The sequence below is a fragment of the Microcebus murinus genome, chromosome 8 (genome assembly GCF_040939455.1).
Source record: "Microcebus murinus isolate Inina chromosome 8, M.murinus_Inina_mat1.0, whole genome shotgun sequence".
NCBI classification, from domain to species: domain Eukaryota; kingdom Metazoa; phylum Chordata; class Mammalia; order Primates; family Cheirogaleidae; genus Microcebus; species Microcebus murinus.
In genome coordinates this window covers 97,769,971-97,794,493 of record NC_134111.1, presented here as the reverse complement: position 1 = coordinate 97,794,493, position 24,523 = coordinate 97,769,971, and the positions used below count along the sequence as shown (strand labels likewise).

The window sequence follows — 24,523 nt, the reverse complement described above, 5'->3', positions numbered from 1 at the left end:
GGAATGCAGAACAAAGGGATGGGATGGAAAGAGATTTCTTCATTGTTTGCCAATTTATATGGTTTTAATTTTTAAAACTCAGCATCATGTCTTATTTATTAAAGCAAGGTAAGGAATGTATTCCCCTGGAATGTCTATAAAAAGCAGCCTCTGCTGACCCAAAATACTACCTTCCTTTAGGTAATTGCCATTAATTAATTTTTGGTATCCTTTTAGACTGTATGTCCATACACATGTGTACATATAAATATATTTATGCACACACACATATATTTCTAAATCAGTCATGTATTTTATATGTCAACAAAAAATGGAATTACAGGGCTTAATATTTTAACCCTAGGTTACCAAAGCTAAGAAAAACAAGTTGCCTACCATGCTGGGTTGTGACATATCTGGATACTGTGAATGGACGAATGGGTTAATCAGTACACAATGGAGAAAAGACCTGCAGACTCAGTTTGTTAGTCATTATGTGCAAGTGTGTTTTCATGTTTTTAAGCCCCTGTGCGTCTTCTCACAGGATACTTCGGATCTGCTTGTGAGGAGAAGGTGGACCCGTGTGCGTCGTCGCCGTGCCAGAACAACGGCACCTGCTATGCGGACGGCGTGCACTTCACCTGCAGCTGCAGCCCCGGCTTCACGGGGCCGGCCTGCGCCCAGCTCGTCGACTTCTGCGCCCTCAGCCCGTGCGCCCACGGCACGTGTCGCAGCGTGGGCACCAGCTACAAATGCCTCTGTGACCCAGGTGGGTCTCACCCGTAGACTGCAAATCTCTCGCCCATGCCAATCCCAAAAGACTGTTAGTTTTTCTTTTGCATCTGTGCAAATGTCAGCCCACAGGATGTGTAAATAGAAGCGATTTCGTACTACTCACTTATGACAAAGTTTTCTCTTCTAGACTCATTCTTGGCAGGGTTCTAAAAATACCCTTCCTCCTTTTCATGAGCAGTTCACATTCATTGTAGAAAAATAAGAAAATATGAGTAAAATGGAGGAAATTAAAGACAAGCTGGAGCTTATAACAGACTAAAATATCTTTTTAACAATTTACCATGCCATTGCACAGCTTTTACCGTAGTCCATATCTTTTGCTTCTGCATGTTTACGCTAACAGAATATATTTTTCCAGTTTAATGTGCATGAAAAGCACAATGCAGTCCATTCAGAATTGTGTCATCTATTAACATTCTTACTTGGTGCACAGTATGTCACCCCTCTGGCTCCCTGTGTAAACACTCAAACGTTTTATCATTTATTTTCCAAATGCCTTCTGCGTTTGTATTACTGATTTTTAATTATGGAAGTTTGGATACCCAGAAGTCAGAGTGATTACCAGTCAAAATTTGTGTCTGCACAACCTACTAGTGCAGGCTGAACAGGATGCACGGGGCAGCCTTTCTTTCCTCTCGTTTGTATTCTGCACGTATCTCCATCCTTGCATGAGCTGGCCCTTTAGAATACTTTCTAGCACAATGAGTCCCCACACATGTCCCTGGCCAGTCGGCGTGCTGGCCAGCACCTGGCTTCGCTTGTGCAGTGACCTAGTGCCCGCTACCTGGACTGCCTGCTCCCGGTCACCTGGCAAACTTCTCCTTCTGGGCTGACTCAGCCTCCCTTCCCCTGAGTTCCAATAATCACCCACATGAGTACTTTCTTGGTCATTTGAAACATTATATTGATTATCCTTGTATGTGTCTCTCTCCCCCTTAGGGCTGGGAGGAAGTGCGTTTTATTATCAGCTTTTTGTATCCACAACAATCGCCCTAAGCTACCGCGTAGTGAGCATGAATCTTTCTAGGGTCTGAGCTGGGTGCTTTCACTGCTGCATTTAAACCAAGGTTTGGGAATCTTCTAGAGGTGCAGTCATGTGACTGTGTCCACACACTCAGGAGGGGGCTGAGGCCAGATTCCAATGCAGGTGCCCCTGGCCCCACCGCCCCAGTCCTGGCCCAGAACGTCCAAAGGGCGTGTCTCATACTCACGCATCATTTCAAGGAGTTAGCGGGAAATGCAACTTGGCATTTGAAGGGTGTTCAAAACCCTTTTTCCACATAGACTCTTAATTCTCTGATTTTCTAAGCAATTGATATTTTGCCAAATGCCTCTTTCCTCTTTGCTCTGAAATAGAGGGAATGGGCTGTTTAATCTGCTTGGTAATAGTGTTAGCAGTCAGGATTCTCCCGAGAAACAGGATGGGGGTGGGGGGAGGAGGGGAGGGAGGGGCAGAGAGAAGAGAGAGAGATTGATTTATTTTAAGGAATTGGCTCATGCAATTGCAATTGTGGAGACTGGCAAGTCCCAAATCCCTAGGGGAAGCCGGCAACCTGGAAACTCAGGCAGGGTTTCTGTGTTGTGTTTGGAGGCTGAATTTCCTTTTTTCTTCAGGAAACCTCAACCTTTGCTTCTTTGCACTCCAGGCCTTCAGCTGATTAGGTGAGGCCCACCCGCACTGCGGTGGGGTAATCTGCTTTGTTAAAAAAAAAATCTATGGATTTAAATGTTCATCTCATCTGAAAAACATGTTCATAGAAACATCTAGACTAGTGTCTGAGCAAATAGCTGGAAACCCTGGCCTAGCCAATTTGACACCCGAAATGAACCGTTACAGCAATTTTTTTTTTTTTTTTTGGTTTCTCATAAACCTTGAAGTGAAGGAGTTTCTCCAATTCGACATAGGACATGAGGCTACTTTTCAGTGTTTACAGCCGTCCTGTCGGGTCAGAGCCCTGGCGGAGTTGGGAATGGCTGGCTCCCCGCGCCCCGCTGGAGGGCCCCGCTGTCTTCCGCGTGGACCGGGGCGCAGGTGCCCGGAGCCGTGCGTGCTGAGGGTGGAGGCGGGGAGGTGCAGGGCGGCCCTGGCCAGCTGGGCGTGCGGGTCACTGGGACACCTTGGTGCCTGCAAGGTAAACGGGCCGCGGTTGTGCTGGGGAGGATGATGCCTCGCTCATGTACTGACTCTCGGGCACGCTTGTCCCCCGCGCTCCGCTCTGCATGTCGTGACACGTGGCGTCGTTCCCCGCAGCAGCGATCCAGAGCTGAGTCTTTCCCTCGGGGACTTCCTCGGCACTCCACGACCTGTGTCCTGAGAGTTCTGCTTCCCATAGGGAAGCCGCACAGAGAAGAACCAAATATTGCAAGGCTAGAAAAACAACTTTGTTTTCCCCTCCCCTTCTCCTCTGGTTTCCTTTCTTAACCATATGAAACTTTTTTCCTTGTATGTCACTGATTTCTTTTCTTTTTTTTTTTTTGAGACAGAGTCTCGCTTTGTTGCCCAGGCTAGAGTGAGTGCCGTGGCGTCAGCCTAGCTCACAGCAACCTCAATCTCCTGGGCTCAAGCAATCCTCCTGCCTCAGCCTCCGAGTGGCTGAGACTACAGGCATGCGCCACCATACCCAGCTAATATTTTCTCTATATATCAGTTGGCCAATTTAATTTCTTTCTATTTATAGTAGAGACGGGGTCTCGCACTTGCTCAGGCTGGTTTTTGAATTCCTGACCTGGAGCAATCCGCCCGCCTCGGCCTCCCAGAGTGCTAGGATTACAGGCGTGAGCCACCACACCTGACCATCACTGATTTATTTTTAAAGCTTTAAATTGAATTTCATTATTTAAAGATAAGCATTGCTCTTTAATAATAGTAAGTGGAGTTTTTCAACATGTGAGAGGAAGCTTAATAGAAAATTTACTGCCTCGTGTTTTTCTTTCCATGATGGGAGAAGTAGCCAAGAATGGTAGAAAGAACCTGTCTCTAAGATCCCCACTCACTAAGACTGCGTGAAATTTATAGGGCATCCCCGGGCCTCAGTTTCCTTCTCTGTTAGGAAAGAGAAGGGAGGTATGTGTGAGAGCATTCAATGAGAGGCAGGTAGTGCATTTCCTGGCATGAGGTAGTCAAAGTGATTCTCCTTTCTTCCCACCCATGGAGACTCCAACAGCGTCCTGAAGCCACAAAGGGGTGAAATAGCTCCTGTTTAAGTTCCACTTTCCCCTCTCTCTGTTCTCTGCTAAAACATCATTTGTGTCTGCTTGGAGCATTTAACTTGGCAACTGCTTACGGTCCAGCAGTAGCCCCTAAGTAGCCTTGAACAGCCCAAAGACACGCGTCTTCCGCTCTGTAAATGAGCGTGTTGCCTTCGTTGACCAGGCAGTCTCCGGGTAGAGCCCTGGAGTTCTGTATGGGCTGTCGCCTTGAACTTGGGAGATGAAACTGCCTTCAGAGAGGATGCTTTCTCAGATCGTTAGGTGACTGTATAAAATAAAAAAGGCATCTTAACATTTGGCAAGAAGTTATATTTTAAGAGGTGAACATGACAGGTCTGTGAATGGGAAATTTCTCCTCTTAGTCTTTTGGAGCACGTAATTGCTTTCCCACCGGTTTGCATAAGAGAAGACTCTCACGAGAACAGGTGAAATTGGGTGTCTAGCTAAGGAGCGGCAAGCCTGAGCATCTTTAAAAGAGAGCAAACAGATCTCATTTCATAAAATGGCAGCAGATTGAAATGGTGTCAGGTTGATAATTAGTTCCCATCTGACAAAGTGCCATTTTGATTACGACAAATCAGATTTGCCAGGTGCCTTCTTTTCAAACCTCATCTTTTAGCTTATCAGGCTAGGGATTTCTGATGGGATTTTAATATTAAATGATAAAATGTCAGCACTGAGTAATCACTGAAATGTTATCTTCCGGTGACAGTGCTAAGTGATAGGCCACTCGTTTTCTAAAAAATTACAAATTAAAATGTCCTGAAGCCTGGAGAAACTGAGAACTTGGAGCTGATACAAATACTGTCAGGCGGAACGTGCCCCTGCTCTCGTAGGTGGGAGCCATGGTTTTTCACGCGTTCTCTATACAGCGGTGGCGTCTGGAGTTGGCTAGCTGGAGAATGAGCATGGTACACGGCTGGTGTTGGAAGGAATATCTGGTAGGAGGGGAGATGGTTTGCTAGAGTCTGTTGGTCTTGACTCCTGCCTAATGCACTTCAGTTATCTACTCTAAACTTGCTCTTTGAATTGCATTAAGCCTGCCATTACAGAATGTGCTTTAAATGTTACTATTAAAGGTATTTAAGGTACAATGTATTAGAAGAGTTTTACATGGAAAAACGTGTGTCAGTTTTCATTTTTACAAATAATGTCTTAGAGGCTGGTCAATTCAGTGGCAGCTGAGGTCCCAAGACTAGACACGGGACAGTTGCCAGCCAAGTTCCTCTGCCAATTCTTCTCCACCAAATGGCTGGCAACTCCATTAGGTCACCCAGATATATACTAGACTGTAGAATGAAAGAAGTGTAGACTTTTTCCAAGTGAGATTTTTTTTTGAAAGGAAATTATTTTTATTGGAATTGTATATACTATTTTTCCCCCCTATTTTCTACATATGCCTTGCATGTGAGCTGCATTGCTGGTCTGTATGGCCCAAATGACACAGCTGGCGTTTCTTCCTTCTTTTAAACTCAGACCAGGCAGCATCAGTGCTCTGACAGTATCTGCTTTAAACAGAATCAAAGGTAGACTTAATGGTCAAGATTTTAAGAGCAATTGAACAGCAATAGAGAAATTAAGTTCACCTACAAAGATATGAAACCACTTAGCTCACTAATGAATGCCTAAATGCATTCAGATTCTTGGATAAGTACAGTGGACAACTTTCATCTTTTGTTAACCAGAAAATTTTATCTGGTTCACCAGGATGAAGACATTCTGGTGTTTAACATGCTCTAGGAGGTTTCTGATCTGCATATCACATTATTTTTGAGAGTTGTAGATTGAATTGAATATATTATCTCCTTTCCCCAGATCCTAATCCCATTATCATACCCTTCCTTTTTTTAGATTCTAGAATATGATACCTGTTCTCACCGACTGGATCCCAAGTGGAATCCTGTTTGCATGGCTGCATCTGCACGTTTCTTTTTTTCTCTGAATTACCCAAATTAAAGCCTTAAGGGTCCCTGGACTCCATTCTCACCTTTGTTCCCTATATTCAACTGACAACTGAACTTTGATGATTCTACTCCTCAAATAAATGTTCAATCCATCCTTCCACCATACAAATTCAAGCCCCTACTTCCACTTGCTAGATATCCTGTCTTTTAGACTCCTCTTGACAATAATATATACCAAATACTATGAGAGTAATCTATCTGAAACACATATCAGTTGCTTCACTCTTCATAATCTGTACGTTTAAATGTCTGCATTGACATCAAGACAAAACAAAACCACTTTATAATTTGGTCTAGGACAAAAACAAGGTCATCATGCGACCCACAAAATGCCAAACATCCCCCTTTTTCTCAGATCTTAGTGTCAAAAACTTTGAGTGACAGCTGCTTCTTTACCAATTATAGCTTCTCTTTGCTCTAGCTTGCCCTCTCTGTAGGTACGGATTTTCGAGGTACCCAAGCATAGAATTGCTCCTGCTTTCTGGCAGCATCCAACCTCCCATTCCAGAGTGAATCCTCCCCAAGTAACCTCCCCAAATAATTAATCATTTTAACTGACTAAAATGCTCAAAGAGTATTGAGGATAGCAATTGTTTGAATTTCATATTAACAATAGTTCAAACAGAATTTCTAATGAGTTGGACATTGAAATACTGTTTGGATTTATATGTGGAAGGGCACCATGGAAGCCCTGGGTGTGGGGAATTCAGAGAAGAGTAGTTGGCTGCAGGATAAGAAGTGTCAGATGCAGTCATGGGTAGTAAGGCCAAAATGGTCCTGGGGCAGACTAGAGGAGAACAGAGATGCTAAGGAGTTTAGACAATGAAGAGCTGGGGATGTTTCACATTTGTGGGTGTATGCGAACTGATAAGTGTTTCAGACAGATTGTTCTCACAGTGTTTGGTATATGTCATAGTGAAGAAGAGTGTAAAAGATAGGAGATCTTTAGCAAGTGGAAGGAGGGGCTTGAATTTGTGACAAAAGGATGGATTGAACATTTATTCGAGGAGTAGAATCATCAGGGTTAAGTTGTCAGTTGAATGTAGAGAATAAAGGTGAGAAAGGAGTCCAAGGACCCCTCAGGATCTAATTTAGGTAATTCATAGAAAAAAAAGAAATGTGCAAAAGGAGCTTCTTTAGGTACTTGGGCATAGCCCGCCAAGGAAGATGGAGACGCCACTAGAGTTGTTACCTGGGGCTCCAACGAGGGAAGGAGGCTGAAACCAGGGAAATGGGTAAGAAGTTCTTGTTGTATGGGTGCTGGAGAAAGTCATGGAAATATCCAGATTGGTGAGGGTAAAAGGAAGGGGAAAAAGCTAAGGAGAGAGTTGGACAGTTCTTGCTTTGGGGTGGGAGCTAGAAGCAGCCGCAGGAGATGGTGGAGGAGCGGTCACCCGGGAGGTGCGGGTGTGGGCGCTGTGGTGGGGGGTGGGGCAGGCGGGAGGGAGGGCGCTGCCCAGGGTGTGCCGGGGCTGAGTCAGGCTCGTCCAGACTCTGGGACGCTGAGGTGCCTGTCCCTAGAGTGCTCCAAAACCGCTGCACAGCCATTCTCCATCTCTACTTAGTTTGATGGTAAGTTTCACAAATTCAGGTGGAATCTGTGACATTTGCCTTGTTTGGGCCACTGACCTGAGGGATCATACAAGGGGAGGAAGGACACTGCTAATGAGTCAAGGGCACTGGCTGGTGGAGCATACGGCATTTTTATGAGATTCTTGATGTTAAAAATCTGTTCACGGGGCTGCTTTTTCACCTCACTTGAAGTGGCTAATCCATATGTATGACAGTGTTAATGAACTGGCCTTTAATTGTTGGGGATTGCTACTCCCACTGCACCCTGACTTCCCCTCAACGCTCAAACCTTTCCGAACTCAGTCTTCTTAGCTGACCTTATGTTGAAAAGGCATGAGATTTACCTACTAAAAATAGGAGTTAGCGTAGTCTGTGACGACAGCAGAAACCATTTTACATCATCTTAGCTGGAATGAAAGTTGCAAATGGCAGCTGATAACAACTTAGTCGCTAACCTAAGCGTTTCTGGGGACAGCTCTATTCGAAGCCCTGCCAGCACAGAATTGCAGAACGTTCTTGTCAGACTCATGGCCCTGGAGGTCAGATGGGGACCTATCTAAAAATATTTTGTAACGAAGCCATCGGCTCTTGTTTTGTGGCTGGAAATTATTCTGATCCAATTGCTAATGTCCTTTCAGCTGTTGGGAATGTCTGAGAATCTGGAATTTAGACCTGAAATCCTGCATGCCTTGTCTTTCTTCCTCGGTGTGATGGAAAGGGCCTGAGCTTAGACTTGAGAAGGGGAAAATTTAAGTCCCAGCTTTGCTCTGAAACAGCTGTGCAGTTGGCCTCTATGAGCATTACTCTTCTCTTCTTTACAATTGGGATAAACACAGCTGGCTTGTGCAGCTCAGAAGTGATATATATGCGGCCATCCACTCTGAAACCTGTAAAATGATGGAGCAGTGGTACAAATGTCGGATATTCTTTTTCCTGGGAAAGACCATTGAGGAAATTATTAAATGTGTGATCTCATTCTTTTCATATGAGGTTCAAGGTTACAGTTGGCCTGGAGGTGGGATCAATTTTCATGGCCATGGTGGGCGTGCTTGAATAATGGGTACACGTCCAACTTCTGAAGGGATTAACGAATTGCCACCTCGGCCGTGGCTTTTTGTGCCTGCAGTGATGAATATGTAAGTGGCAGGTGCTGGGCAAAGCTCTTGGACTACATTGGCCTCTGAGCTCCCCACAGTCCTTAGGAAGGGGACCCATGATTGTTGCCATTTCTCTGCCCATGACTATAGAGCTGGCTAAGGATGAAGCTGGGGTTTGCACCCAGGTAACTGGGATCCAGAGCCTCTGTTAGCTTAGAGTAATTGGAATTGGAATCAAAGGGTGCCCTCAACTGACCAAGGGCAAATAACTGATGGAAAGCTGAAACATTTCTGCAGATTTTCTAAGTGGCAGTTGTCTTAATAGCCACTTCAAAGCGACATATTACATTGGGATTCTTCAGCCTCATTGATTCAGCTCTACAGACCCAGGAAATGCCTTTATCTGGTCTGGCTTTGCCTAGAGTAGCTTCAGTCTCCGAGAACTCACTGCATCTAGACTGCGTGCCAAACACCTGACACATCTTCTCTCTTGCTTACTCCCAGGTTATAGTATTTCTATTTTTTTTTTTTAAGGGTGAGGTGACTGAGGCATGGCGAGTCCAAAGAAAAGGAGTTGGAGTTACTATTTTAACCCCGGTTTTAGCCTAGATTTGGACTAATATAAAGCTCTTGCTCTCAACCAATGAACTAGACTTCTTGGAAACCTGGCTGTGGCCCCCCAAATTAGGTGTGACCCTGGGCCCTCGTTTACGTTTGAGCCACTCACGAGAATATGCTTCCAGGCTCCCCTGCCTCAGCACTGCTGCTGAGATGGGTCTCCACATGGACGCCTCAAAGCCTGACTCGAAAAGTGGCCTCGATTGTCGTTCGGTGAGTGACTCTTAACCAATAGGAGTTTCTCACTTCCCAGCACAGAGAAGTGCAAGGCTGACTTCCAAGGGAATTGACCCACTCGTGGGTAGGTGGGCCCTTCTTCCATCTTTGCTTCACTCTGGAGACCTAGAAATCCACTGCTTTGAAACTGATGCTGAGGGTTTCCTGGGACTGAGGCTTGTGATTTCATTTGACCTGATATCTGCTGGAGGCACCTAATTAAAGAACCTGTCTTGCCTGTGACTCAAAAGAGCAATGCAGACAAGGCCACATGACAGCTGTGCCACCGTTCAGCTTAGGTAGTTTCTCTTGATTAGTGCTTCTCAACTTCTGGGGTCCCCGATGCCTATTAGCAATTTTTTTTAATGCCTGAATCCCTGAAAGCTTCCTGTATTGATTATTGTACACCATGGACTCTTTTGATGTTGTTTCTTTTCACCTGGCTCCGGTTATATCACAGTTCCTGAAGTGTTCTTTTCTTTTCATATTTGACTTTTGTTATTTTTAGTTGTCTGCTTTGAGATAGCTTTGATGTCCTGTACTTTCAGTGGCAACGAGACTGGCTCAGTTGAAATGATTTGTCATCAGCGTCAATAATGGAGGATCTGCGGGGCCTTGGAGCCCCAGGATTGGAAACTCTGTAACAATGCGCTGTTACAGTTGATGTCTGAGACACATTGTGACTGGTGGTGGTAGCCTGCATCCTGTGTCCCAATTAGACAACCAATAAGGAGATTTGTGTGCATGCCCTACTTTTTTCTGGCCTTCTAGCTTTCAATGTGCTTTTAAATTCTTTCTTTCTTTGGGTTTGTACAAAAACCTAAGGACAATGCCCTGTATTTTTTCCATTGGTTTTTCTATCACGCCCATTAATTTTCAATTTGAGAGCACACTGTGAAAGTTGCAGCATTCACTGAGTGCTCTTATAGAATTGCTTCAGTTTTAATGAAGATTCAGAGCTCTTAGGTTTGCCTGAAGCAGATTGATATGTAACCTCTTTTTCTTTTAATCCCAGCACATTGTCAACTCAAAGCAGATATTGATTTTGCAGAACAGCATGTCCTCTTCCATCTCACCCAAGTGCTTCCTTACGCAGCGCAACAATGCTCCATTTAAAATCCCATTTGGCTGTATAGAAGTTGCTTTGGCTAGTTGGATGGAAGTCTTAATGACACGTTGATGATTACAGGATCATGCTTCATTTTTCTTCTACCAGATGGTTTCTGATGGCACAGATCAGAGTGAAGGTACCAGGTCTAATTCATTAGTAAGGTGGTGTTGCTTTTAGGTTAGCTAAGCCCAACTATTAATAAAAGTAGATGTGAACTAAGGAGTTTCTAGTGCCTGGTGGTATGATTTTGGAAAGGTTCTCCTTTATCTATTACCCCATAGAAATACTTTTCTTCCCAGGTCTCTAATACCTAAAAGTTTGTCTCTGTGGTTTTATTCCTTTAAATGTGGTTTTATTCCTTTAAAAGTTTGTCTCTGTGGTTTTATTCCTTTAAATTAGGCACTGCCACTTGTAATAAAACCTTTGTGTCACTTAGTTGTTGCTGTGTAACAAACCACTCCAAAACCTGGTGGCATATGACAACCATTTATTGTTTACAATAATTTATTAATTATTATTATATTTATTAATTAATGTTTACAACCATTTATTGTTTACATTTATTGTTTCTGTGGGTTGATAATTTGGGAAGGGCATAGCTGGGATGTCTCTTTCCTGCTTCATGTTCTCACTCATTCTTTTGTGGTCAGCTGGCAAGTCAGCTGGGCACTGGCTGGTCCTGGGTGACCTTGCTCACGTGGCTGGAGTGACAGGGGTAACTGTGCCACGCATCTCTTGTTGCCTGGCAGACCAGTCTGGGCTTCTTCAAGTGACAGCCCAATATGCATGCGCTTTGCAAAGCTTCTTCTGTTATGTTTGTTGATGTCCCATTGGCATGAGCAAGTCACAGGGCAAAGCTTAAAGGTTTTATTTCTTGATGTGAGAGCTTCAAAGAATTTGTGGCCAATTTTTTTCATCTACCACAACCTTAAACCTAAATATGTGAAGAATATATATACATGTATGTGTTTACATATATAAAAATATTCTCTATTTATGAAAGAGCTGATTTGAGGGAAAAGAAAGTTGAAAAACAAAAACAATATGTGTATAGTCTTTCATTACTTGAAGAGACGACGCCCTCCTGAACTTGCCTGCTCAAGTGATGAGAAATGTCTAGGAGACAACTTTTTTCCTTACCTCATAATTCTGTATAGAATGAGCCTTATTCAAAGGCTCATGAGCTTTATTTCAAAGAAGTTTCATTTTTCTCATTGGATTATTGCTATACATATTCTCCTAGGACATTAAGTCACCAAATAAAAGAAGACTTTTGATTTTCACCACTTTATGATCTCTTAAGTGAACAAATGTTTTGTTTTAGGCATTCTTAATTCAATAGAGGCAGCTGGAACACAATTCGTGATTTATTAATATAATTGAGTTGCAAATCCACTTTATTTACATTCTGAAATTTTCTTTGTAGTGCAGTTGCCTCGAGGCACAGCTCTGGTGGTTAAATTTCTCCATGAAGTTCTGTAGCTAAAGTCCTGACTGTAAGAGTCAACTTCAACCCTTGTGAGTTTATAGCCCTTAGAGATGATGACCAAGAGGGAGGTGTGTGTTTCTAAGACCATTTGTAAATGACTATGAGAAATTTCCTTGGTGTAATAATTTTGGGGGATTCAGTTTATCTACTTGAAAATGGGAATGGCTAACAAGAAAGCTTGAGGATTGCTCATTTGCATTATACCTGTGAATTCCCCCAGTGATATGAGAGTTAAATATGCCCAGGGGGGAAAATCGTGTTCTGCATTATGGATTCCATGTACCAAAGTTTTCTGGAATAATTCCAATCACAATGTTTTATTTTCTATCACATAAATACTTTGGTAACAAACTATATATCTACAAGTCTACCAGAAATAATAGCACAACTTTGTCAGACCACGTTTCCCATTTTTCGGTAAAAATTATCGCCTTAGATTATCTTTCATTTTCTGACATTCCTTTCAGCAAAAATGTTGTTCCTCCCAAGTCAAGGAAGCTGGATCAGAGATGTGGGAAAAATTGTGTTCACTAATCTGAATTTACACGTGATTCTCTTCCCTGATTAGGTATACACGAGTCCTAATCATACAGTGAGGAATTATAAAATGTGTGTCACTTCTATATCTTTATTCCCTTCCCTCATTTTGGCTTTCCTTTTCAAATTCAGCATTTGAAAAGATATTCCTTTCTTATTCTATTAATATTACTTTCTTCCCTTAAGTAAATCTTGATAGGAGAGTAGTTTCATTGAGTCCAGGTGTCTATGGGTGGCAGATCATTTGACTGTATGTTTCACTGTCCATTTATGTGTATGTCATTGACTGCAACATGTTCTGACCATATGTTCTATGGTTGGTTTAGTTACACGGTTAGGCAAAGCCATAGCTATTAAAGTACATAAGCATGAACTATGTAGCACTCACCATATACAATCCCCTCATTTCTATGTATTTTTGAGAGTCAGAAATTGTGGGAGATACTGTTTACTTTGCTATTCTATAGCTTAGTGGTTCTCAAACCTGAGACACATGTAGAGGGCTTGTTAAATCACTGAGATCTGAACTGTACTCTCAGAGTTTCTGATTCAGCAGGTTGTGAATGGGGCCTGAGAACTTGCATTTCTGACTAGTTCTCAGGGGAAGTTGATGCTGCTGGTCAGGGGACCACATTGTGGGAACCACTGATGTAGTGTGATGGATGCAGACACCTCAAAATAGTATAAGTAAGATTTAAATTAAAATCAAATTTAATCAGTTGTGAAATAAAACAAATTAAACATTTAAAACACTTTTCTGTGCTTTTTAACCTTTTAAAATTTCTTTTTGTTAATATATATACTTGCATGAAAATAGCCCCCTGGGTTTTATTTTCTCTCCAAAGTTCTGTAATGGAGCCTAAATGTTTGATTTTGCCCACCACTCACTTGCTGCCATGCCAGGCGAGTATTCATAAATTGGTGCAATTCATTGTCAAAAATGACTGAAATGTGAGGGTTTGAGCCTAACTTTTCTTTTCCAAATCTCCTTATCATCCTCCTTACCACAGTTATAAACCAAGCCACTTTATGTGTTTAAAAACATGCTGGATAATCAATTGAGGGTATGGGTGTATGTCATTACAATGCTTTACCATTATTCATGTATAAACACACATAGCACAACAGTCCCTAACATCAAGTTGTGAAATATTATTTTGTCATTAATCTTTAATCTTGGTGCTTTAATCATGGTTTTACAAGCATTTGCATTTAAAAAAATAATTTTCATAGAGAATTGGTAAGAAAAGTAGGCCACTTTCTGATGCAAAATTTTAATTGTAGATACTTCATGTTTACAGGACATGTTGGTGAATTTATTTGTAAACTGTAAAGAAACATTTGAATTTAAAATTTTATTATTCAAGGGGATGGTATTTCTTGAAATATTATCTGGCAGATTGATTTGCATCCCTCTGTGTTGTCATCTATTTTCTTTTGTAAAAGACATCTTTTTATGAGTTCCTCTTTTGTTAAACTCCGGAGTAACTTTTTTCTTATAGCTGGTATAGATCACAAGTAGAATCTACCCTCTAGTGGCCAAAAGCAACATGAGAAAAAGACATAAGACAAGGCTAAAAAATTATCAAGAGATGGATTTTTTTTTTCATGAGACTAGTTTGTAACCTAATTCTGAAGGCAGTGCCAAGAGAAGACGTTTAGAAATGTACAGATCAACATGATTAGAAAAATTCCTCAAATGACGGACACATTTAAGGTCAAATGCCTTTAGACATACAAGTGGTTCTGTTAAAGCAGGTTCTCTGTTGAGTCCCCTTGGTTCTGATACCTTCATAAGCACAGTCACGATTCCGCTGTCATCTACAATAGAGTCTCTAGTTTGTGCTTACGAGATTTTTTGAAGAAGAATGCTAACTATTTATAAGGATGTAACTCAGAATAGTGGTTGCTTGCTTTTCTACCATATATTTAGGAAGTTTTTCTTTCTAATATGAATTAAGTATAATTTATATTCTTAATAAATCTAGAGAAGTTTCAGGATTTTTAATATCTTCAACGTTTTTCTTTTCTACATATTAAAGGGTACACTTCTTTTGAAAAGCATTTTCTCTGTGAGTACCTCTTACTGTGATAGCTATTTTTTGTGTCTTAAAAAGTCTCCTCTAATAAGACTAGCCCTTCCCCTTTAGAGACTATAAGAATTGTCCTCATCTCCCCTCCTAAAAAAAAATTCTTAATAAAGTTAGGCTTTTTCTAATCTTACTTTTTCTCTTACTGTCCAGTCAGATATTAGACATAGAACATGGTTATCATTTCCCTCATAATTGGCAACATGATTGTAGAGTTGTGATACCACAAATAAAATACCCATAGAGCATGGATGATATTATCCCTTTGTATTACACAAATGACATATTTACATTGTGGAAAATTAGAAGCCATGAACATACATATTTAAATTTATAAAATAATCCTTTAACAAAATCATTGTCAATTTTGGAAAATACTTTCCCAGGCATTTTGATTCATATTTGTATAAAACAGACATTTGTAAAGAAAAGAACTCATCTGTGTTTATGGATGCAAAGGTTATTCTGCCCTCTGATTCTATTTTTCTAGCAAATTCATTTGACCCAATTTGATCAGGTGTCTTCTATATTCATCAACATGCAGGCTAAGGAATGGGTAGGAGAAAGGACTGTTGTTAAGCAAATAGTACAGATTTGAGGACTAGATATTGATTGGTGAGTCAAAGTTTTACTGTGAAGCAGGAAACCAGATCCAGCCCAGAGGTTAGCCTCAGGGGATGAGGCTATGGAAAAGGGTAGGTTTTTAAAAAGCCAAGCATAGAAAGACTATTTTGTGTTAGAAAAATCCAGATCATTTAGTTACTGGTTAGTGAAATCTGGGCTAATCAACCAGGCACCATGGAAGCGCTGGGCTGGTGCTGTTTGTGTTTCTCCGGTAAGTGGTCTTTGCTGTCCACGTGAAACAGTGGCTCAGGGCAGTGGCATGCTTCCGGGCGTGATGCTCAGGGCCTTTGGTGTATGTGTTGCAAGCGCCTATTTCAGAAGTCTGGTACCCACATTGTCTTTTTAAATCATGTTTGCATTGCAGGCCTGGTGACCACATGTCATATTTATTAGGTACTTATTAAGTGCCTGGCATTGTGCTAAGATGTTTTCCTGGTGTCACCACCTCATCTGCATGTTCCCCTGAGGGAGGAGCAAGAGCCCTTCCTTTCATAAGTGCCTTTCGTTGCCTTAAGTGCCCACGAGTCACCTTGATGGAAGATGTGACACACGGGCATTGGTCTGCAGCTGGACACCTGATGGTGCAGAACTGCCCACCAGACACACTGTCAGTACTGGGCCACACAAAGTGTTTAATGAGAAGAAAATGGTGTCAAATACATTTTATTTTCATAAAGGGTAACTTGAGGAGCAAGAACCCTACAGTCTCTCAAACTATCAAATTATGCTCCACCCATGGCCCCACCATCTTGGTGACACTCCAAGGGCAGTGCCCAAGGTCGTCATCACACCAGGCAGGACAAGACTCTGCGGGGGACCCAACATTCCTGCCAGGGACCCTGCTCTCTGCCCACTGTAACTCTGTCACGTTCTGGACCGGTTTCTCTTTCTATCTTTTGTGGCTTTTCTCTGTGTGTCTTTTTTTGTTTGTTTCTTTTTCTTTCTTTCTTTCTTTTTTTTTTCTGTTTCCATCTTGACACCTCTGGTTCTTTGTCTCCTTCTTCCTCTCTCTCCTTCTCCCATGTTCTCCCCTCTCTCTCCTGTCTCTTCCCTTCTCCCCTCCCTCCACCTCTGACTTCTCATGCCGTCTTATGTATAATCTTTCTTTTTAAACTATGGCACAATTGATCTCTAGTGCTTGGTAATGTAGTCAGAATCCAGCAAATACTCATTAAAGTGGACTGATGTTTTTTTCTTCAAAATACTTCCGTTTTCCTGGGAGAAGCTGTTAGTTCCTTTTGTTCAGTTAAGGTCTCCTTCTCCTAGAAGCGATTCCACACCCTTTTCCACTCTATCTCCCCAGCCCAGCCCCACCCTACTAATGAGATTTGTATTTGAAAGTGCCTAGAAGAGAAATTGGCCCATACAAGGAAGCTCAGTAAGTGTCAATCCCTCCAGTCCTCTGAAGCAAATTGCAGTATCTCTGTAAAAGACAAGCTGGGGACCTGGACCGCCCCTGCCTCCCCCTCTCCCCCTTCTCATCCCTCAGGTCCTAGTTATTACCAAGTGTTTCTGGCTGCTTTGTAAGTGGCTCTTGAGATGTACATTCCAGCTGGCCCCGCCACCACCCTCATGCCAGCGTGACTTCCCAGGACAATCGCAGCAGCGTCACCACTGGCTTCTCTATGTTGATTCTTGCAGGTCTTACCCCAGTCTCCAAAAGGTGATCTGGAGTGATCTTTCTGCAATACAAATCTGGTTTTGTCCCCCCACCTTCAAGCCCATTAGAGGCATCAGCAGGCCTGGCTCCTGCCTGCTCTCGTTTCTCTCCTGCCTGTGCTTCCCGAGGCCCCAGCCCTTCTCCAGAATGAGCCATGAGCTGTGCTCCCCCCATTGTGGGTCTTTTGCTTTTCCTGCTTGAATTTTTTCATTGCTCTTCTGCACACTCTCAGCTTGCTGTCCCCACTCAGGGCAGCCTCTCGAGGGCATGGCTGGCTGTCCTGCTTCTCTCACCACCCGGAACCCCACTCCCCTTTGTTGTGGCCCGTTTGCAGGATGGAGGATGAACACAGAACATAAAACACAAATGCAGAACACAAAGAAAAACGCAGACACACATTCAAGTCAACAAGTCACATACGGTTGACTCGAGTAATAATACACTGGGTCCGTTTTATTTTTATACTCTAAAAGATTAAAGTTAGTTCCTTGTACATAACCACCCAGGCGTGGCAGCGATAGCTGTAAATTCTGGAATAGCCTTAGGGAAGCAGATATCCCCTGACTCAGAATTTCAAGGTGGTTGCTCTAGGCACTAGGCATAGATAAAGAACCGAGATTAGCAAGGATGGGCAAGGTGAGCCACAGGGGGCATTTCTCATCCCCAGCTTCTCTTAGGGTGACCCCCTAGGATCTTTGGCCGAACCCCGGAGGCTGTGCCTGGCTTAGGTCGCCCCTCCCTTGAGGGGTCTTACCTGTCATTGACTAACCAGCCATCTTATGGGGTGTACACAGCAATCACAGGAACAATATGTTTATCATGTGGCCTCCAGACCCCCAATGCCGTGGGGTGGGGCTGCTCTTGCTAGTTGCAGCTTAGGTCCTTTGTTATGCCTCTAGGCAACACCTTTGTTTATCACAGGGAGCCTGTCCAGAACAGATTACTTTCAAAAGCTCTGGGCAGAACACTACATTACTCACTAACTTTAATTCTTAAACTAGGAAAATATATGTCAGTCCCCTACACCCCTTGTAGCTCACTTTCTCAGTTATGATTTTCTGTCCATTCGGACGATTGATTGATGTCAATTGTTGTGAGTGTCCCAGCAGAGGCACTGAGTCTGTTTTTCTCACCATACAGCCCCAGTAACTAGCACAGTGCCTGACACACAGTAGGCAGTTAATAACTATTGTTGACTTAAAGAATGAATCAATCGAGGGGGGAGACATGAGACACAGAGAATTGCCAACCTTCCCCAGGTGGCCATTAAAGGTGGCGAGTCTCTGCAAAGACAGGGAATGCAAACTCATAGCACGAACAGTTAGGATGTGATGTAAAGTGGGCTCTTCACTGTCCCCTCCTCTCAGAAACCCAGGGAGGGAGGTGGGAATTTATAGATGGCTCAGTCATATATAAATAACAGGGAGGTTTTATAGTCTAAAGCTTTAATTTAGCTTCTGTCTTCAGCCTTTCCAATTTAATGTTTATAAGAACCACAGCAAATGGAAACATTGACTGATTTGGGTCTTTTGACATCTATTCATATTTTCTCTCCTGGCCAAGGTGCAATGAGCAATAAAAGGATAAGAAATTAAGGAGTAAAAGAAATGAGCACCTTCTGCAGCCACTGTCCTCCACACACCCGGGAATGCTCTGTGTTTGCTTACACAACTGCCTCCACGTACACACATATTTCTTGCTTTAGTGTGTGTGTGTGTGTGTAACAGAAGCATAATTGCTCAGATACCAACATCTGCAGTTTCTTCTAGAACAAGAGCGTCTGAATGTTTAATAGGATTAATGTGAGCAGGGATGCTTGCCTATGTATTTTTTCTGTTCTGCAATCGATTTCTATTGTGAGCCCACCAGCAAAGAGAGAGACTGACACACACACACACACACACACACACACACACACACACACACACACACACACAGAGTTTCCCTTGAAACAAAGCTCCGCACAGTAAAACGGATGCATTGCCTGACATTCCACAGCATTGAAGGGCTCTGTGACCACCAGTGAGTTTAGCCAGAATCCGAAAGCGCCCAGACAATCATGTTAATATAATAGGATTATTTTCTCCACATCTGTAACTGCCATGGGCGAGGTGAGATATTTGATCTCCAGGGAACTGGCCTAGACTTGAATCAGGGAGTCCTGGGTGTTCACATTTTATCCACTCGTGCTGAAAAGAGGGAAAACACATCCTTTGAGTTGCAACACACCCTTAAAGGAACTGCTCCCCACAGCCCACACTTACTTCAGCCTGACTGTAATGTTAAAAAAAACAAACAAAAAAAACAAATCCCAAACACTTGAATCCGCTGTTGCCCTGGCGCAGTCTGCACCACGTGGGCAGGCGGGCAGGCGGCGCGCCCTCGCCCTGGCTGTCCGGAGCACGGCGCCCTGGGTTCGTGGTCTGGGTCCTGCCAGCCCTCTTTTTCTGAGGCAGCAGGAAGCACAAACAGCCGTCTGGAGGCTATACAGACGCTCGGGTGCCGGGAATTTGTTGCACAAAGTGTGAAAGCCATCTGGCGACAGCCAGAGTCTTACAGTTTGGGCTTTTTTGGAGTGCGACGATGACGGGATGGATGAGGGGAGGAAAGAGCTCCCTGAGTGAACACAGTTGGGGACGGAGCTGGTGGGTCTCACAGTGACATGTGAGTGATGTTGTCTTGAGACAGTGTTGAGAGAGGAGGCCACGGATGAGGCAATGGCAGGCCCTGCCCCGCCTTTCCCTGGGGAGATGAAATCAAGGGCCTCTTAACCCCGGGAGGCAGCGAGGTGCCCCGTTCCGGAGCAGCTCCGACTCTGGGCAGAGTCCTGGCTCCACCATGCCTCCGCTGAGCAAGTCAGCTGTGTGTCTGACGGAGAACTCTGATTCTAGGTGTTAGGGAGCGAATTATGTCCCCCCAGATCCATATGTTGAAGTTCTAACCACCGATGTCTTTGGAGACGGCCCCTTAAAGCTGCAGTCCCCAACCCCGGTACTGGTCCGAGGCTTGTTAGGAACAGGGCTGTGTATCCCCCTCTGAGCTCAGTCCCCTCCTCCCCCAACATCCGTGGAAAAATTGTCTTCCACGACACTGGTCCTTGGTGCCAAAAAGGTTGGGGACCGCTGCTTTAAAGAGGTAATTAAAGTTCAATGAGGTCATAAGGGTGGGGCTCTAGTATAGTAGCACCCGTGTCCTTACAAGAAGAGGAAACACACCAGGAGTGGTCACACAGAGAAAAAAGGCCACGCAAGGACACAACAGGAAGGTGGCCTCTGCCAGCCAAGGAGAGAGGCCTCAGGAGAAACCAAACCTGCTGATGCTTTGATTTTGAACTTCCAGCCTCCAGAACCGTGTTGTTTAACGCTATGAATCTGTGGCATTTTGTTATGGTAGTCTCAGCAAACTAACACACTGAGCGGTGCGATTTTGGGACAACATGGGAAAGTAGGAAGCACATGCGGGATCCATGATGCGGAATTCTTGGGCAAATTTCTTTACCTTTCTGACTCTTAATTCCTCATCTGTAAATTGGGTCTATTCATGCCCATGGCTTTGGGTTTTCATGAGGATTAAACAAGTTAACACACACAAAGGGCCTGGCACAAAGCAGCTGCCACTAACTTACTACTAGACTGGAAGCTCCTCTCAGAAGGAGATCTTGTTTTTCAGCTTTGTACTCGGGGGCCCCCAGGAGCTCCTGGAACACCATAGGCACATTTTAAAGTGTGTTGAATTAATTAATAGCATTTTGGGTGCTGATTCAATAGCTATTGTTTGTGTAGCTTTTCTGTAACAGATGCTGCACGCACTGCTGTGAACACTGTAGTTGCAGCCTCTACCTTCAAGCTTATCCTCCAGAGGAGGAAGAGGAATGACAATCAAGTAAAGAACTGAGGAAATCAACTGTGTTGCGATGAGAAACCGGTGTGAAGAGCCACTTCACACAGCATTGTCAGAAAACTATCTAAAGAAGTGAATATTGTTTTCCTTTCTTCCTTGTTTTGTCTTTCTGTTACAAGTGTTCTTTATGGGTGACTTAAGTTCACTAGAGCTGTTGCTCTCATGAGATAATTTTCCAAAATGATGAACAACTCTTAGTATAGTCTTCTATCCATTTATCCAGTAGCACATTCCAGGAAAACTCAGTATATCTTAAAACTGGGCTGCGCATGTAAGGCAGTTAGGTTTTAGTCTTGGAAAGTTATAAACAGGGTTTTCAGATACATGAATGTCCAGTGGGAAAATTCAAAGTTGTGAAGAGTGATGGACCATTCTTTATTGTGCAGGAATATCCTGGAAAATTGCAAAATGTTTCATATCTGTGCCATCACCTGTCCCCCTGGGACTAAATTCCAGTAGAATCTTCTAATCATTGTGGTAAGAACCCTTCCCACCTCTAATTTCCAAAATATCCTGTAAGAGGCAGTACAAGTCCCATTAAGACACAAGGTTTTGAGGATCTGCTGTGATGCCCTAATCTTCTAATCCCATTGTCATTCTCATTATTTAGAGCCTTTGACATGAATTAGCCTTTCTTGATTTCCTTTCCTCCCTTGGCTTCCATGACACTGTGTGCCTTGGGCTTTTCTCCCCTTTTCCACCAATACCTGTCCAGCGTCCTGATCCGGTTCCTTGTCGTTCACCTGCCCACCTGTGCGGATCTGACCTTGGTCCCTGCTCTTTTCCCTTCTATTCTCTTCTTTGATGAAAACTTTAGTACCACCTTCAGACAACTAGTTCCCTAAGGGCTCTTTCTGTGCCCTGCACACCCATGTTTTCCAACTGCCAGCTGGACCTCTCAGAGTGAGCCCAAGTTAACCATGCCCAAAGTTAAACTGGTATTCCTCCTCCAAACCTGTTTTTCCTTTGGCCGTATCTCTTTGCGTCAATGACATTGTCCACTCACTCAGCTAAACATGGCGGCCCTGTCGACAGCTCCTTCTCACTCCCTGCATCTGGGTTGGTTGCTAGCCTGTGTCCTCTGCATCTGGTTGGTTGCTAGGCTGTGTCCCCTGCATCTGGTTGGTTGCTAGGCTGTGTCCCCTGCATCTGGTTGGTTTCTAGTCTGTGTCCCCTGCATCTGGTTGGTTTCTAGTCTGTGTCCCCTGCATCTGGTTGGTTTCTAGTCTGTGTCCCCTGCATCTGGTTGGTTGCTAGTCTGTGTCCCCTGCATCTGGTTGGTTTCTAGTCTGTGTCCCCTGCATCTGGTTGGTTGCTAGGCTGTGTCCCCTGCATCTGGTTGGTTGCTAGGCTGTGTCCCCTGCATCTGGTTGGTTTCTAGTCTGTGTCCCCTGCATCTGGTTGGTTGCTAGGCTGTGTCCTCTGCATCTGGTTGGTTTCTAGGCTGTGTCAATTCTTAAAGAAGTGATTGGAGCTGATTATTCAGAAACTAGTTATGAAAGAAAAGTATTGATAAAATTGGTGCCCGGGAAGGGGGCATTCGGATCCCACCCTTCTCATCTTTTATTTTATTTTATTTTTTAAAAGTCTTTGGACTAGCCTAATTTTTTTTTTTTTTCAGATCCTGGGCATACTGCCCTGAGCTAATTTGTTTGCCCGAATTAATTATCAGCAGGGGGTGACAGCCTCATTTTCACAGAAGCCTTCTCTTTTGGAAGGAATGCCTTTTTATTCCAACAGTCCGATTTAGGTTCCTTGGCATTGAGTGTAAAGGGTGCCTTGACATTTCCATAAAGGCATTTAAATGTTACCGTTTCTGAAGAAACAGTTTTAGAATACGAAACCTTTATCTTTTTTTTCCCCCAGGGAAGAGAAACATCACCAGCTTAATTATCTCTGTAAAATAACTTCCTCATTTGCTTTTCGTGGTGCTAGTGGAAAAAGATAATGATACTGTTTTCAAAAAATGAAGGCAATTATAGATGATGTCATGAAACTTGCTTTTGATTTTTGCCTATTTAAATAACACCTCAATTTAGAGGTCAAAGATGCATGTAGTATTATATATTATCTTTCTATGTTGATTGTTAAAAGATCTGCTAGGAGAGCAAATACAATTGAAAAGATGCTGCTGGTAATTTGTTACTCCATGCTAACCTCAAAACGGTTCTTATAATTAGGAGGAAAAGCCAAAAGATACTTAACTCTCTCTCTATATATAAATATATTTTATTGTGATGAAAAAACATACAACTTGAAATCTACCCTCTTAACAAATTTTTAAGTGCAATATTGTTTACCATATGCACAGTGTTGTAAAGCAGATATTTAAAACTTATTCATCTTGCATAATTGAAACTCTTTCCCCTTGAGTAGCAGCTCTCCATTTCTCCCTGCAGACCCTGGGCAACCATTATTCTACTTTCTTCTTCTATGAATTTGACTACAGGGTGTCCCAAAAGTCACCATACATAGGGAAGATGGGAAATTGTAGCTAAATGTACCTTAGTTATCTATGTATGGCAACTTTTGGGACACCCTGTATTTTGAACCTCTCATATAAGTAGAATCGTGCAGTATTTGTCCTTCTGTGACTGGCTTATTTTACCCAGAAAAACGTCCTGAAGGCTCATCCATGTTGTAGCAAATGACAGGATTTCCTTAATTTTCAAGGCTGTGTAAATTTTCAAGGCTGTGCACATTCCACTATGTGTAGGTACCACATTTTCTTTATCCATTTGTATGTCGATGAACATGTAGTTTGTTTCCATCTCTTGGCTATTGTGAATAATGTTGCATTGAATATGAAAGTGCTAATATTCGAGGTCCTGTTTTCAATTTTTTTGGATAAATACTCAGAAGTGGCTTGCTGAATCATTTGGTAGTTCTATTGTTAATTTTTTGAGGAACCACTAACTATCTCCCAAAGCCACCGCACTATTTTATATTCCCACCAACCATGTACAAGGGATCCAATTTCTCTACATCCTTGGTAACACTTGATATTTTCTGGGTTTTTAAATTTTGTTTTGTTTTTTAATAATTTAACAGGTATGCTGTGATATTTCATTGTAGTTTCAGTTGGCATCTCCCTGATGATTAGTGATGTTGATTAATGATGTTATTTTCATACACTTATTGGCCATTTGTATTGTCTTACACCATACATGAAAACCAACACAAGATAGATTAAAAACTTAAATGTAAGACCTCAAACTATGAAACTTCTAGCAGAAAACATTGGGGGAAAAGCTTCATAACATTGGTCTTAGCAATGATTTCTTAGCTATGACATCAAAAGCACAGGCAACCAAAGCAAAAACATCAAAGTAGCACCACATCAAACCAAAAAGCTTCTGTACAGCAAAAGAAACAACCCAAGAATGAAAAGGCAACCTATGGAATGGGAGAAAATATTTGCAAACCATATATTCGATCAGGGAGTTAATGCCCAAAACTCTAGTAAAAAGAAAGATTTTTCTATTTATTCTAGGTCAGAGTCATCAAACTTGTTCTGTTAAGGGCCAGTTAGTAAATGTTTAGGCTTTGCAGGCCACAGGGTCTCTGTTGCCCCTCCTCAGTCCGCTGTTGTAGTGTGTAAGTAGCCACAGACAATATGCAAATTGATGGGTGTGGCTGTGTCCCAATAAAACTTTATTTA

The 24,523-nt window shown here is 42.9% G+C and overlaps 1 protein-coding gene and 1 long non-coding RNA gene across 2 annotated transcripts in view; one reads left to right on the top strand and one right to left on the bottom strand.

Moving 5' to 3' along the window:
* Positions 1 to 24,523, top strand: part of DNER (delta/notch like EGF repeat containing) — a 315,218-nt gene that overhangs the window by 249,720 nt on the left and 40,975 nt on the right. Inside the window, exon 8 of the mRNA XM_020288165.2 lies at positions 524 to 748. Within this exon, the coding sequence (XP_020143754.2) occupies positions 524 to 748 (225 nt within the window). The remainder of the gene's footprint in view (positions 1 to 523; positions 749 to 24,523) is intronic.
* Positions 19,010 to 21,939, bottom strand: LOC109731002 (uncharacterized). The gene is made up of 2 exons (XR_002224171.2): positions 21,818 to 21,939; positions 19,010 to 19,151 (listed from the first exon to the last, which is right to left on the bottom strand). It is a non-coding gene; the product is annotated as an uncharacterized LOC109731002 (long non-coding RNA).